General features: G+C 44.0%; 1 protein-coding gene across 3 annotated transcripts in view; it reads left to right on the forward strand.

The window, feature by feature from the left end:
* LOC139268148 (potassium channel subfamily T member 2) overlaps positions 1–12,792 on the forward strand; it is a 1,179,460-nt gene that overhangs the window by 687,821 nt on the left and 478,847 nt on the right. The window contains exon 20 of one of the 3 annotated variants that reach the window (XM_070886186.1): positions 10,737–10,808. The exons of the other annotated variants lie outside the window; for them this stretch is intronic. Within the exon in view, the coding sequence (XP_070742287.1) occupies positions 10,737–10,808 (72 nt within the window). The remainder of the gene's footprint in view (positions 1–10,736; positions 10,809–12,792) is intronic. 3 annotated transcript variants of the gene reach the window in all.

Consider the following 12,792-nt stretch of genomic DNA (forward strand, 5'->3'; position numbering starts at 1 on the left):
GAACTATCAGGAATGTAAGTGCAACATTCAGATCCTATCAGGGCACACGTTCCCCCTTTCTCAGCTAACAGGTAATCGAGGGCCATTCGGTTTTGTAATGCTACGGTCCTTATTGCTACCATTTCAGCTGTGATGCCCTCCAGAGCTTCAGCAGTATTGTATTGGCCCCCCTCCTCTCGTGATAGTTTGGCTCTGAATCCATCTGACAGTCTCAGTTAGGGTTAGTGGAACAGTGCGCAAAGGAATTCCCCCTTTGGAATGTATAGGGATATGTGAACACACCCAGCATCTAGAGAAGTGCCCTTTTTCCACATAAACGTAAGACATCAACACTATTATACAGACTGTGACATACAGACACAGTTTCATCTTATGGCTCAGGATTCAGATAAATAGTCCAATTATTTTGCTAATTAAAAGAGTTCAGTTTTCCCGTCTCTCTTCTCAGGTCACCGTCGGTGTAGCTGGCTGTCTATCACTACGGGTAAAAGTAAAAAGTCCACGTTCCAATTAGGATGCCAACGGCCTTGTTCAGCTATGGAGAAGAGGAAGTCTGGAACAGAAACAGGAGTTAGAATAACCAGTAAAATAGGTTCGCTAGAGGGTGGTGAGCTTGCAGTGGTGCAGGTGAACCCAGGCACTTTTCCCCTCAACCTTGGCTGCAGTGGGGGTAGTGAGTAACACCTGAAAAGGCCCCTCCCATTGTGGCTCTAATCCCTTCCGAATCCATACTTCCCTGGTGCCACGAGGGACAATTCGGGTAAAACTGGGAGGTCGAGGTGAGCATCTTGAACCTGGTTGTGAACTAGTCGCAGAGCCTGAGTCAGAGAAAGAACATAGGTGGTCATCAGTCGAGCTGAGATACCATATCTAGGAACAATTTCCCTCATTAACACCTTAACAACAGTTTGAACCTTATTGTCCAGGGTAGGGTAGGCTTCAATCCATCTGCTAAACACATCTACTATTACTAACATATTTGTAACACTGAACTTTTTGCAACTCAATGTAGTCCAACTGAAATGTCTCAAAGGGACCTTCAGGTAGGGGCGTTTTACCCCAATCACAGGGGACTCCCTTCCCTGGATTATGTTGCTGGCAAACTAGGCAACGACTACTGATGTTCTGGGTGGGCGCCTGGAGTCTAGGGTGCCACCAAGTAGCCAAAAGTGTGTCACTCGTGGTCCTTGCTCCACAATGAGTAGCAAAATGCATACATTCAATAACCCATAGAGCCAACTCGTCAGACATACAAGTCTGTTCCGCGGGAGTGGTCCAGAGTTTAGAAACATTGTCATAAGTACATCCATAATATTTCCACAACAATTTATCTTTTTCAGGAGCATCCTCCTGTGCTTTAATAACATCTTGGATGGTTGGCATTGGTTTTTCCGAGGCTAACTTATCCTTCGCAGGATTTTTAGTCTGACTCATCATTTTGGGCACTACCATCTGTTGGTCACGAGAGGCCTGTTTGGCCTCTTGGTCAGCACAACGATTCCCTATATCAACCAGAGGATTTCCGGTAGTGTGGGCGGTACATTTGACAATGGCAATGCGTTTGGGGAAATTGAGGGCTTGCAACAAATCAGATACTAACTGTTTATGAGATATCTCATTCCCCTGTGAGGTTAGGAATCCCCTATTTTTCCATAATTGTCTGAAATCATGGGCCACCCCAAAGGCATACCTAGAGTCGGTATAGATATTGACTTTGAGATCTTTGGCCAAGATACAGACTCGGGTGAGGGCGAATAGTTCAGCTTGTTGAGCAGAATAGGCAGTTTCAAAAAGCGGCAGATTCCAAGACCTGATTCTCCTGGTTTACTATGGCGTACCTTCTGGATTAATTCCGTCAACATACATAATACAGTCTGGATCTTCAATTGGTACATCAACAAAATCTTCCCTGACTGATGTGGCCTCTTAAATTAAAGATAAACAATCATGACTGGGTTCTTCCTCATCTTGGGGTGGCTCAGTAAGAAAACAGGCCGGATTAATTGCAGTACAGTGCCGAAAGGTCAGCTTAGGATTGTTTAGTAAGTAGATCTCATATCTGCTTTGCCTGGCCATGGTAAGGTGTTGAGTCTGCAGTTGGCCCAGGAGGGCAGCTACGGAGTGAGATGTGTTAAGACAACGGTAGCACAGTCTTTCAGAATTGTACAATACAGTTGAAAGGGCCGGTCATAGAGGGGCCAGCCCAAAGCCGGAGCTTGCAGCAGGGCTGTCTTTAGTTCCTTAAAGGCTTGGACGTCTACGGTTTCTATTTGTATACGGGGTGAGGTGCTTAGTCATCAGGGCAACATTAGGGATCCAGGATCTGCAGTAATTGATCATCCCCAAACACTGTCGCATTTGTTTAGCCGTGCTAGGGACTGGAAACTGGCAAATTGGTTCGACTCGGCTAGCCTCCAAAGCTCGGTGGATACTCGGTATTGCCTGTGATAACCCACTTGGGAGGGGTCCTCTGCCCACACATGAGGATCCACATAGTCAGGTATGTCAGAGCCAATATGATGCTGCAGAGTCGTTAAGACCTTCTCGGGGCCCCCGTGGAATTTGCACATCCCGGCTGGTAGGGTCAGCTTCGTCTATAGCCTGGCGCACCATAACTCCCAAATCTTTAGCGTGGTGGGGAGGTAATACTTCACGAGTAATATGTGGTGCCACCGTTGGGGGCTGTCCATTTTCACAAAATCTGCCTTCCCTTCCGGTCCAGTCACTCTAGCCCTTAATAAAATTTCCTTCACTTCCCCTTCGTGATCCTGATAAAAGTTCTGCAGGTCCTGATTCTTTCCACTGGGATCGTATGCTAGGGTCACGTGATAGGGTGCCTGCGGCAGGTCCAGAGACCACCACTGAGGGGTTCTAGTGGTATAATACTGCCGCTTAAGGGTTCCCTGTTTTACAATAATCCCATCATCTCCACACTCCAAATGCAACTGGAATTTGCAGAGGAGGTCTCTAGCCATCAAGTTACAGTCCAGATTGATTGTGATAACAAATCGATGTTCCACCGATTCTTCCTGGTAACCCATTTTAACCGGTTCTGACACTGGGAATGTCGAGATTTGTCCCAGGAATCCTGAAAGTTCCTGTGTTTCAGTAGAGGCAGGGAGTTTGATTGTACAGAAGACATGAAGGCTCCCGTATCTATCAAAAAGGGTTGCCACTCATTCAGAATGGGTTCGTCGTCCGGGGAGGATCCCTGCACAATCAAGCTGCGTAGTCAATCGGGGGACAATTGACTAAAGGGGTTGTTCTGGGAGAAGTTAGTGTAAGATCCTCCTCTTCTCCCCTTGCCCCCCTCCTCTTCCTCCTCTTCCTTTTCCATGCTGACGGTAGGGGCAATTTTTATTCCAATGTCCTTCCTGCCCACAATTAAAACAGTCAATTCCTCTTACCCAGTCCCGGCCTCTTCCCATACCATGCCGGGGACAATAGGGAGGTTTATTAGCAGGGCTCGGGCTGTTTGGTTGTTTAGTATAACCGTATCCTTCCTTATCCATCCAATCCTGTATGCAACACTGCGGTTCTATTGATCCTTCCTCCCGAGATGGCTCTTCCTTTCTAGTCACGTATTCAGTCTTGACCCAGGTTGGGGGTGCACCTCCCCCCTCCCCTTTCTTTTCCTGCCAATAATATCTAACTGCCCTTTCCATTTGTCCGGATAGCGTGAGCAATCAAATAGTTGTTCGAAGATCACATAGACATCTATAGTGGGGTGGTCTGCAGCTTGTTGTGCATCAGGGTTTGGCATTGGTCTGACAGGGAATTGGTGTCGAGACTTTGGGATCTTGGAAATCATTTCTAGGTCGGAGGATGTTTCGGAGCTGTCTGACTGCTTGACAGTTCTGCGTCTCGATTGGCGGGGGTGTTTGCTATGTCTTTCACAACTTGGACTGGTAGATTGACTCGAAGATTTACGGGACTGTCTGTGAGTGAGATATAGTTCTGCCCTTTCGAGTGTGAGATCTGGTCCTTTCGGCTATATTGCTTGTGAACTGGGGATCCGAATCGCTATCAGAGGATGAGGAGTCAGTTTGGGTTTGTTGCTTTGGTGGTATGGGGTTATTTTCAACTCCTCTCGCCGGAGTGTAAGGTGGAGGGTGTTGGGAAGAGGACTGGAGCAAGGGGCCAGGGGGTGCGGGAGGCGCCGTTGGGCGCTGAGTCAGTGACCACTCATCAATTTCATCATCAGCCTCGGTTAAAACAAAGCCAGCCATTTTACTACGTAGTTGGTCAATACCTTTCTCAGAGGTCCCAGAGGATCTCTTAGTAAGTTTCTCGTGCGCACATTCTTTTTTTAAGACGTCTACAGTTTTAACATGTGTTCGCTCTGTCAATGAAAGTCCTAATTTAATAGCATTTATTTGCCAACTTGACAGAAGTGATGCATCTTTTAATTTTTTTTTTGACAATCCCTGTGCTTTTTTTTTTACTACCTCTATGCTTCTAGTGCCACCTAGAGGCCACTGGTCATCTCCTAATAATTTGTTCAGGGCTCCTGATAATTTTTTAAAGTCTTCAGCTCTCTCAGGGAATTCTTCACATAACTTTTGTAGCGGACTACCCGCATCCGTTGTTTTATCCAACTGATTACCCATTACCGTGTCGTTACGCATTCACGTAGTCGTGCGATTTAAACAAACTTAAAACAAACAGACTTTACTAAAACTAACACAAAGCCACGTCGCCCCGCGACTCGCGTCGTCACGCGATTCAAACTTGAAGTAAACAGACTTAACAAACTTACTAAACTAACACAAAGCCGCGTCGCCCCGCGGCTCGCGTCGCCGCGTGATTCCAACTTAAAGTAAACAGACTTAACAAACTTACAATAAACGGACTTACAAAAATCAGCACTGACTTGATATTCCGTGGTTCGCGTTGCTGCACGTTCGCGTCGGCCCACGTTCACTCGGGCGTGTGCTCGCGCCGCCGCACGTCTCTCATCACCACGCGTTAGCGCCACTGCGCGTCTGCGTCAGCCCTCCACTCGGCCGCACGCTCGCGCCGCTGCGCGTCTGCGTCACCACGCGTTAGTGTCACTGCGCGTCTGCGTCAGCCCTCCACTCGGCCGCACGCTTGCGCCGCTGCATGTCTCGCGTCGCTGCGCATCTGTGTCAGCCCTACCTTCCGAGTTGCTGCGTGATTTAAATTCAATCAATGCCTAGACGGGCCAAGTGATATACAAGGTCGACGTCATACCTGATTTGAACACCTATCCTCTATTTAATTCCCTGTGAGCCTAATTTTCTAAATTTGATTTCTTATGAGCCTTATTTAATTTCTTTTAGTCTCCAAATTTCCCTATCCTTTCGCGTCACTGCGCAGTTTAAATCCAATCAGTCAATGAAAGCCCTAATTTAATGGAGTTTTTCTGCCTACTGGACAGGAGTGATTTTTTTCTTTTAGACTGCAGTGGAATTTTTCTCATAATTTAAAATCTCAGAACATTTTGTTTTCAGCACCTATTTAGTACGTTACTTTTTTTTGTCTTTTCCATAACTAGAGAGAAGTCTGGCACGTAGGCTGTGGACTGCTTTTCATTATCTCAATTGTTCCAGCCTCAAGGTTGTGTTATTTAATACAATATTTTTTTTTGAATCCTTTTGAATCCTTCTCAGTTGTTTTGCTGTGCCTTCTCTGAATGTTTTCTTTCGACAAGTTTTTCTTTTTTTTTTCAACAAACCTATCCTTTGTGCATTTCCTGGCTCCGTAACTTATCATCCGAATATACGTAATTCAATAAGGTTTACACTCTTAAACTTCCCACATACAGGACAACACTACGAAGGGTTAAAAAAAACTTTCATTCTGTTTGAGATAAAACAAACCACAACTCCCCGGCTTTTTTTTTACAGTAAAAATCACAGAAGCATTTCTCATTTAAACAGACGTTCACAAGAGTCTCTTTTCTTTCCTATTAATTTTTGGATCCATGATTGATCATCTATCCCTATCTAGCTCTAACTATAACCTATCTTTCCAAGTCGCCGCTTGGTTTGCGTCATCGCGCAATTTCCCTATCTCTATCCCTATTCTAAGTTTGAAAGCTATTCACCAGATTGTCCTGGATCTCGTTCAGACACTACCTGAGAACCAGCGAGTGGCTAAACTTTCCTCAGACTTTTGAAACCGGGGGAAACTGGAGCAGTATTGAAATCATACTCACTCCAGTGGCCACTTTCCCCTCGTCTCGTCCAAGGCTAGTCTGGCTCTTAATTCGCAAGTTTTCGGCAGTCGTCCGTTGAGATCCCACTTCTGACTCCAAATGTAAATGTAGATTCTTTTCTCTCAATCTGGTTCAGTAAAATTACTGAGTCGAATACCTCTTGTGCTTTAAACAAAGCAGTCTTTATTTTACCGGCCGGCAAGACTTATCAGACAGAAGATATATTGTCTCGATCGAGCGTACACACTCCCTACGGATAAGTGAAGTTCCATCGTAAAGCGACAACAGTTATACAGTTTTGAAAATAGATAACAAAATACAATTAGATTGACATTCTAACTCAGCCACTCATTAGTCAATCTATATGAGATGTTTTTACGAAAGCTCAAGCATTGCCTCTGAATGTTTCAATTTAGTGGTGTGACTACCAGCTGAGACCTTGCAATTCTGCAGATTTATCCATATATTCATTTCATGTTACAATTTATGTTATTGGCAGGATTAGTAACTTGAAACCTTGAGAAAGACTGTTAACTGTGCTGATGTTGCACTATTTGCAATCTGACATTCTCCCAGCTATTCTGCCATGGCTTTATACATCCAGTTTACTTTACTGTTCTTAATTCCATATATTCCGTTCAGATATCCACACCGCAGGGCTCAGTGCTGGGACTCCAGCTATTTAAAATATACATCAATGATTTAGACGAAGGAATTGACTGTAATATCTCCAAGTTTGCAGATGACACTAAGCTGGGTGGCAGTGTGAGCTGTGAGGAGGATGCTAAGAGGCTGCAGGTTGACTTGGACAGGTTAGGTGAGTGGACAAATGCATGGCAGATGCAGTATAATGTGTTAAATGTGAGGTTATTCACTTTCGTGGCAAAAACATGAAGGCAGAATATTATCTGAATGGCAGCAGATTAGGAAAAGGGGAGGTGCAATAAGACCTCGGTGTCATGGTACATCAGTCATTGAAAGTTGGCTTGCAGGTACAGCAGGCGATGAAGAAGGCAAATGGCATGTTGGCCTTCATAGCTAGGGGACTGGAGTATTGGAGCAGGGAAATCTTACTGCAGTTGTACAGGACCTTGGTGAGGCCTCACCCTGAACATTGGGTTGCGTTTTGGTCACCTAATTAGAGGAAGGATGTTCTTGCTATTGCGGGAGTGCAGCGAATGTTCACCAGACTGATTCCCGGGATGGCAGGACTGACATATGAGGAGAGACTGGATCGACTGGGCCTGTATTTACTGGAGTTTAGAAGGATGAGAGGTGATCTCATAGAAACATATAAAATTCTGACGAAACTAGATAGGTTCGGGGGGAAGTCCAGAATCAGGGGTCACAGTCTAAGGATGAGGGATAAGCCATTTAGGACTGAGATGAGGAGAAACGTCTTCACTCAGAGAGTTGTTAACCTGTGGAATTTTCTACCACAGAGAATTGTTGATGCCAGTTTGTTAGATAAATTTAAGAGGGAGTTAGATATGACCCTTATGGCTAAAGGGATCAAGGGGTATGGAGAGAAAGCAGGAAAGGGGTACTGAGGTGAATGATCAGCCATGATCTTATTGAATGGTGGTGCAGGCTCGAAGGGCAAAATAGCCTACTCCTGTACCTATTTTCTATGTTTCTATGTCAGGTCTCCCCACATCAGGAAACAGTATTCTTCTTCTGTCCTCCACACCATCCATCAGTGTCTCCAGCTCCATATCAGTGAACCTGTTGGCTCTCCTTGCACCTCTTACACCAGCCATCCTTCCAAACTCCTTCCCCCCTCAGGGCCTTGCTGCAAACCCTGGCCTTTTAAAAAGGCCAGGGAGCAGCTGGCTCATTAGAACCCTTACCTGCATGCTGAATTTCTCAGTGGTGATAATGCTCAAATTAAGGCAGCTATGCCACTGCAAAATTCACTTTGGAAGGGTTCATTAACGCTGGAACCAATTTCGGTGCTAATGGCCACAAAAAGATGGGGGGAGCACCAGCTTTCCAGCGGTACTGAATTTTGGGCCCCTGATTCCTGCCCCACTCCCTCTACCAGTCAGTGCACCACTTCCTCTCCCAGCCTCTGGCCCACCCCGTCTCCCAGTCAGTGCCCCTCTCCCTCTCTCGGTCCCCGCCCCTCTCCCTCTCTTGGTCTCTGCCCCTCTCTCTCTCTCGGTCACCCTCCCTCCCTACTGCTAGCAGCGGCGCAAAATTGACATTTTTCGCTGGCAAGGTGTTTGATGTAAATGGAGCCTGAGGCCCAGTATTGGGTGGGGCTTGGAACCGGGGCAGGGAACGGCAGGCCAGCGCAAACTAGTTACTAGGCCACCATTCTAAAAGAGCGTTCTAGCCTACTTAAAAGCACTAATTGCAATTATAAGTCAGCTTCTGTGACAGTGTTCCAAAATAGAAGTCTCTGTGTTCTGAAAACATGGAATAAGCTATTTTAATCAGCCTCATTTTGAATTCTTTCAGTCACGCCGTCAAGCTCAAGTTTGCTAGAAAAAGAATCTTCCAGGATAGGACACATTATTGATATACTTGATGCAATATTTGTTAGATGGCTTGTAGGATCTCCCCAGACAAGTATATCTCAAAATCAGAAATGTGGAAACACATATTGAACAAAACAATCCTGCAACAAACTTTTTGTGATGTGAAGGATGAAGGTGTCAACAACACACACACCATGATTTATCAGTTTAAAGGGCCGATGTCTCGTTAGTAATATTTCTTGAGTACTGTACCATGTGCATATGTAGAAGGGTGACCAATGACATGACCAGTTATCCAGTGACATCTTTGTGATACTGGATATCCAACGCTAGCAATAGAATGAGGTGGTAACATTGGAACAGTTACATTTTGGTGCAGGCTACCTCGGGGCATGCATACGGTCTCATTTATATTACAGTGTGATGTGTACATTATTGCAGGCACCACTGTATCCATAACTGGGAAGTAAACATTATAAAATATGTTACATTTTTTGCCTGTTGACCAAGAAGTCAGTATTGCACTGGCAGTTCTGCAGTATGTCATGACTAGGTGATCTCAGAATTCAGCCTGCCAGGAAACACCCCAGTATTGCCATACAAACTTTTTAAAAAGTCTAATTACCAAAATGCCCATTAAAAAAATGTGGTCCACTATTTCTTTTCAACAGTTATCGAGTTGAGATCCCTGATATTTTATCTACTGAAGAGGAACCTATTCCTGGTATAGCCTCTCATTTCTATATGCAACTGAAAAGGCAGCAGCTCCATTGCTATGTCCAGTAACAATAACCAATTTGAACATGATATCAATTTGGGCAGCAGCCAACACAAAAGCCATTGTTGACATAGTTAAAGTTTGAATTATTCAGAATTTCCCTCTGCAAACCAGATGCCGTTTTACTTTTGAGAGGTGTTGGCTGGAAAATTCCTCAGGGATGCTCCTGCTCCATTGGCGATACTTTGCCATAAGTGCGTCGACAGGGTTTCTGCATACTTCTGGCAAAGTAATGGCGGAGGAGTGGGAGCAGCTTGGAGGAAACCTGGCCATTATGTTGCTGTGCCAGTGATTTCATTCTGCCAGCTTCTCAATCTCGGAGCTTCTTGCCTCTTCTGCTCTTCTTCTTGCATAATTATTATTGCAGAACAGCGGTATACCCATTTGTAAGGTCACCCCAGCTGATTATTCCTTCTGAATATATTGGGCGGGGGTGTATTGGTCCGAAAAATATTCGGTGCATTGAGACTGACAGCACTTTGATTGAGTACAGTGCAGGTCTCGGTAAGAAAATCACATCAAACTCCATAAATCTCAGTTATGCTGATATCAAGTGACTTTGGGCTGTGCTGTGCCTAAATTGTAGGGCATGGATTTACAACAGCTCATTATTTGTGCAAATCCAAGAAACCCACGTGAGCTGGTCTATTGCATGGGGGCGGGCGGAGCTATGTAAAAGGGTGGTAGAGAGTTTCAATGGACATTTCGAGGTAGTGGAGAAAACAATGAAGACAATTTGTGCATACTGATGCTTCAGCGCAAAATTGGCATAAGCCAGTTCCGCATGAATTTTTATCGGAATGGTGCAACAGTGTTCTTACAAAATAGTTACGACAAAACCTTCAAGCAAATTCCGCTCCATGGTGATGTTTCTGTTGTGTACAAAAGAATGTGTTATGCAATATTTTTTTTATTCATTATTATTTTCACATGCTATCCATTTGCCACATTGTATTGTTCATGTTAGACCAACTGTGATCTTGATGCTATGTTCTTTGCTATGTGATAGCCTCATGTATATGGTGAGCTCAATTAAGCATTGGAACAAGAGGAGTCTGAGATTCCCAATATTTCTTCCTGAAAATATATTCCTCTGATGTAAATTTTTTTTAAATCATATGTTTTCATTATAAACATTTGGGCAAGTATCATTTATGCCTCAGGCAGTCTTCAGGTGTTCAGACCTCTCTTCACGCACATCCTTGTTCACAGTTACCATTTAGTTGCAGAAATGCTTGTTTGACAGTTACAATGTATGTAAAACACATTCTCTAAATTATGGCTTTCCCTCCAGGCCAGATGTACATTTTCTGGAAGCAATCTGCTGGTTTCCAATGGTTTACTACATGGTTGGCTCTATTGACAAGTATGTAAGATTATGAGGCATGGCTGGAAAAATGTTAAAAGCTTTGTGTGATCTGTGCACAGCAATAGTTTCTACTTTTTTGGCATGAGTATTTCTTTGTATTTCTTTCTTTCAAAAGTCTTTTTTGAAAAAAATAGAAAAGTACATTGTGGCATGAACTGCATGTGGGTCCGTGTGTTTTTGTTCTGTGTTTGTGGATTGTCTCTTGCATATTTATTCTTGACTACCGTGCTAAAAACCCACATGGTCCACAGTCGGTCTCCACTCCCAGAGATGCCATGGTTGATGTTAGTCCAACGCATTTCATGTTTGGCAAGTGGTGAGCATTCAGGACTTTAGAAAAGTCACCCAGAATAACAAATATTTTTTTAAAATATTACTTTTCAGGATTGGGTGACACATTTGGCCGTTACAGTATCTTTGCAACTTTGAGCCCCGAGTTTATATGCGGCCTGAATGAAAAGATGGAAGTCTCTTTTTGTTGCTTATAAGTGCTACAGCAAATGAGTGTGGGTCACTGGCACAAATGCTGCCCATAATTCAGCATGAATTATTAATCTGAAACAAGCCACGTGGATGGCTGGTGTGGAAAATGGAAACATTTACATTAGGCGTGGCTGGCAATAGTTGAAAGTCGGAAATATTAGGCAAAGCTCTACTCTTGATCTGGCTACATATTATTTAATGCTGACACTGGGTGGGACAAATGTTCCTAGCACTGAGATCCCTCATCTTGAGCACAAAAATTCACTAAAATCTATTAATTCTCAAGGGGATCTGTGATCCTGTGATCAAGCATTTAGCTGAAACATGAAATTGGCAAACATGAAGAGTAATTTAACATGATTTTACCCAAGTGCTAACATTCCCTAGAGACATTCCATTAGAGAAACCCGGGGGGGCATTCCAGGAAGATTTTTCTCCCTTCAGTGGCAAGTTATTTATATTAAAGGGTTACTTTCAGTGATGCTCTTGTCATGAGTAGCAACCTTGCAGTATAAGGGGGGGGGCAATAGAAGATTTCAGTTTGATATTAATCACCTATACCCACACAAGAGGTGATAAGAAGGGAGAAGGAGTTGGTGCAAACAGTGAGTCAGAAAGAGAAGCAAATGTAACAATCACTTGAAAGAATTGATCAGACGCTCCCAGACAATCTCAAAGTAATAAATATGACCGTTTAATTCATCATTTAAAAATGCACATTTAAAAAAAATGCATCTAATAACCACTCCACCCCCCCCCCCCCCGCCGCCCTTATCAAATTGATACTTAGATGCCAGCTACATTGAGCACTTTCTGTGCGATATAAATTGTCCACAAATAAGCAGGATTTGTGGTTAACCTTCCAAGACAGTTTAATCAATCCCAGAAAACTGCGATTTGTTTTGGTATTTAATTTGGTATGGTTCACAAACCAAGCAAAATGTGCTGTTGTACATATACAATATCCTATGGATGCAAACCCATATCAAAAGGACCCCCAATGATATAAAACTGAGTATTTGCAAATGTTTTAATAATTTTATTTCTACCATTTGCTGTTTTCTTTTTATTTAGTTAGAAATCACATTGGGCATAGGCTTTCTTCTCCCAACCCTCCACCTGGTGGATCTGTGGTGTTGGGGCCAGAAGTGGGCTCAGATGCACTCCACCACGTCCCTGCCTCCCTTCATTTTTTTGGCGGGTAGACGCGGTGGCATGATCTGCACCTGACACCCAGCATCCAACACTCGGAGGGCCTAAAAGATTAAATTGAAGAGGGGCCAATGCATTTGCTCTCCAAGTTATGCATTACATGGGCAGTACAAAGGAGCAGCGGGAAAAAACGATTGTTCAATATTTCTGATCTCAAAAGTTACCTCTTACTTTTGCTGTGACGGGCCTTAATGTGCCTCCGCAATAAGTTTCTGACCCCTGTTCAACTCAGTCCATCAGTGGAAGCTGGTGAGCCCAACTCCCAAGGTACGAATGACCCAGAAGT

Source organism: Pristiophorus japonicus, chromosome 8 (genome assembly GCF_044704955.1).
Source record: "Pristiophorus japonicus isolate sPriJap1 chromosome 8, sPriJap1.hap1, whole genome shotgun sequence".
NCBI lineage: Eukaryota > Metazoa > Chordata > Chondrichthyes > Pristiophoridae > Pristiophorus > Pristiophorus japonicus.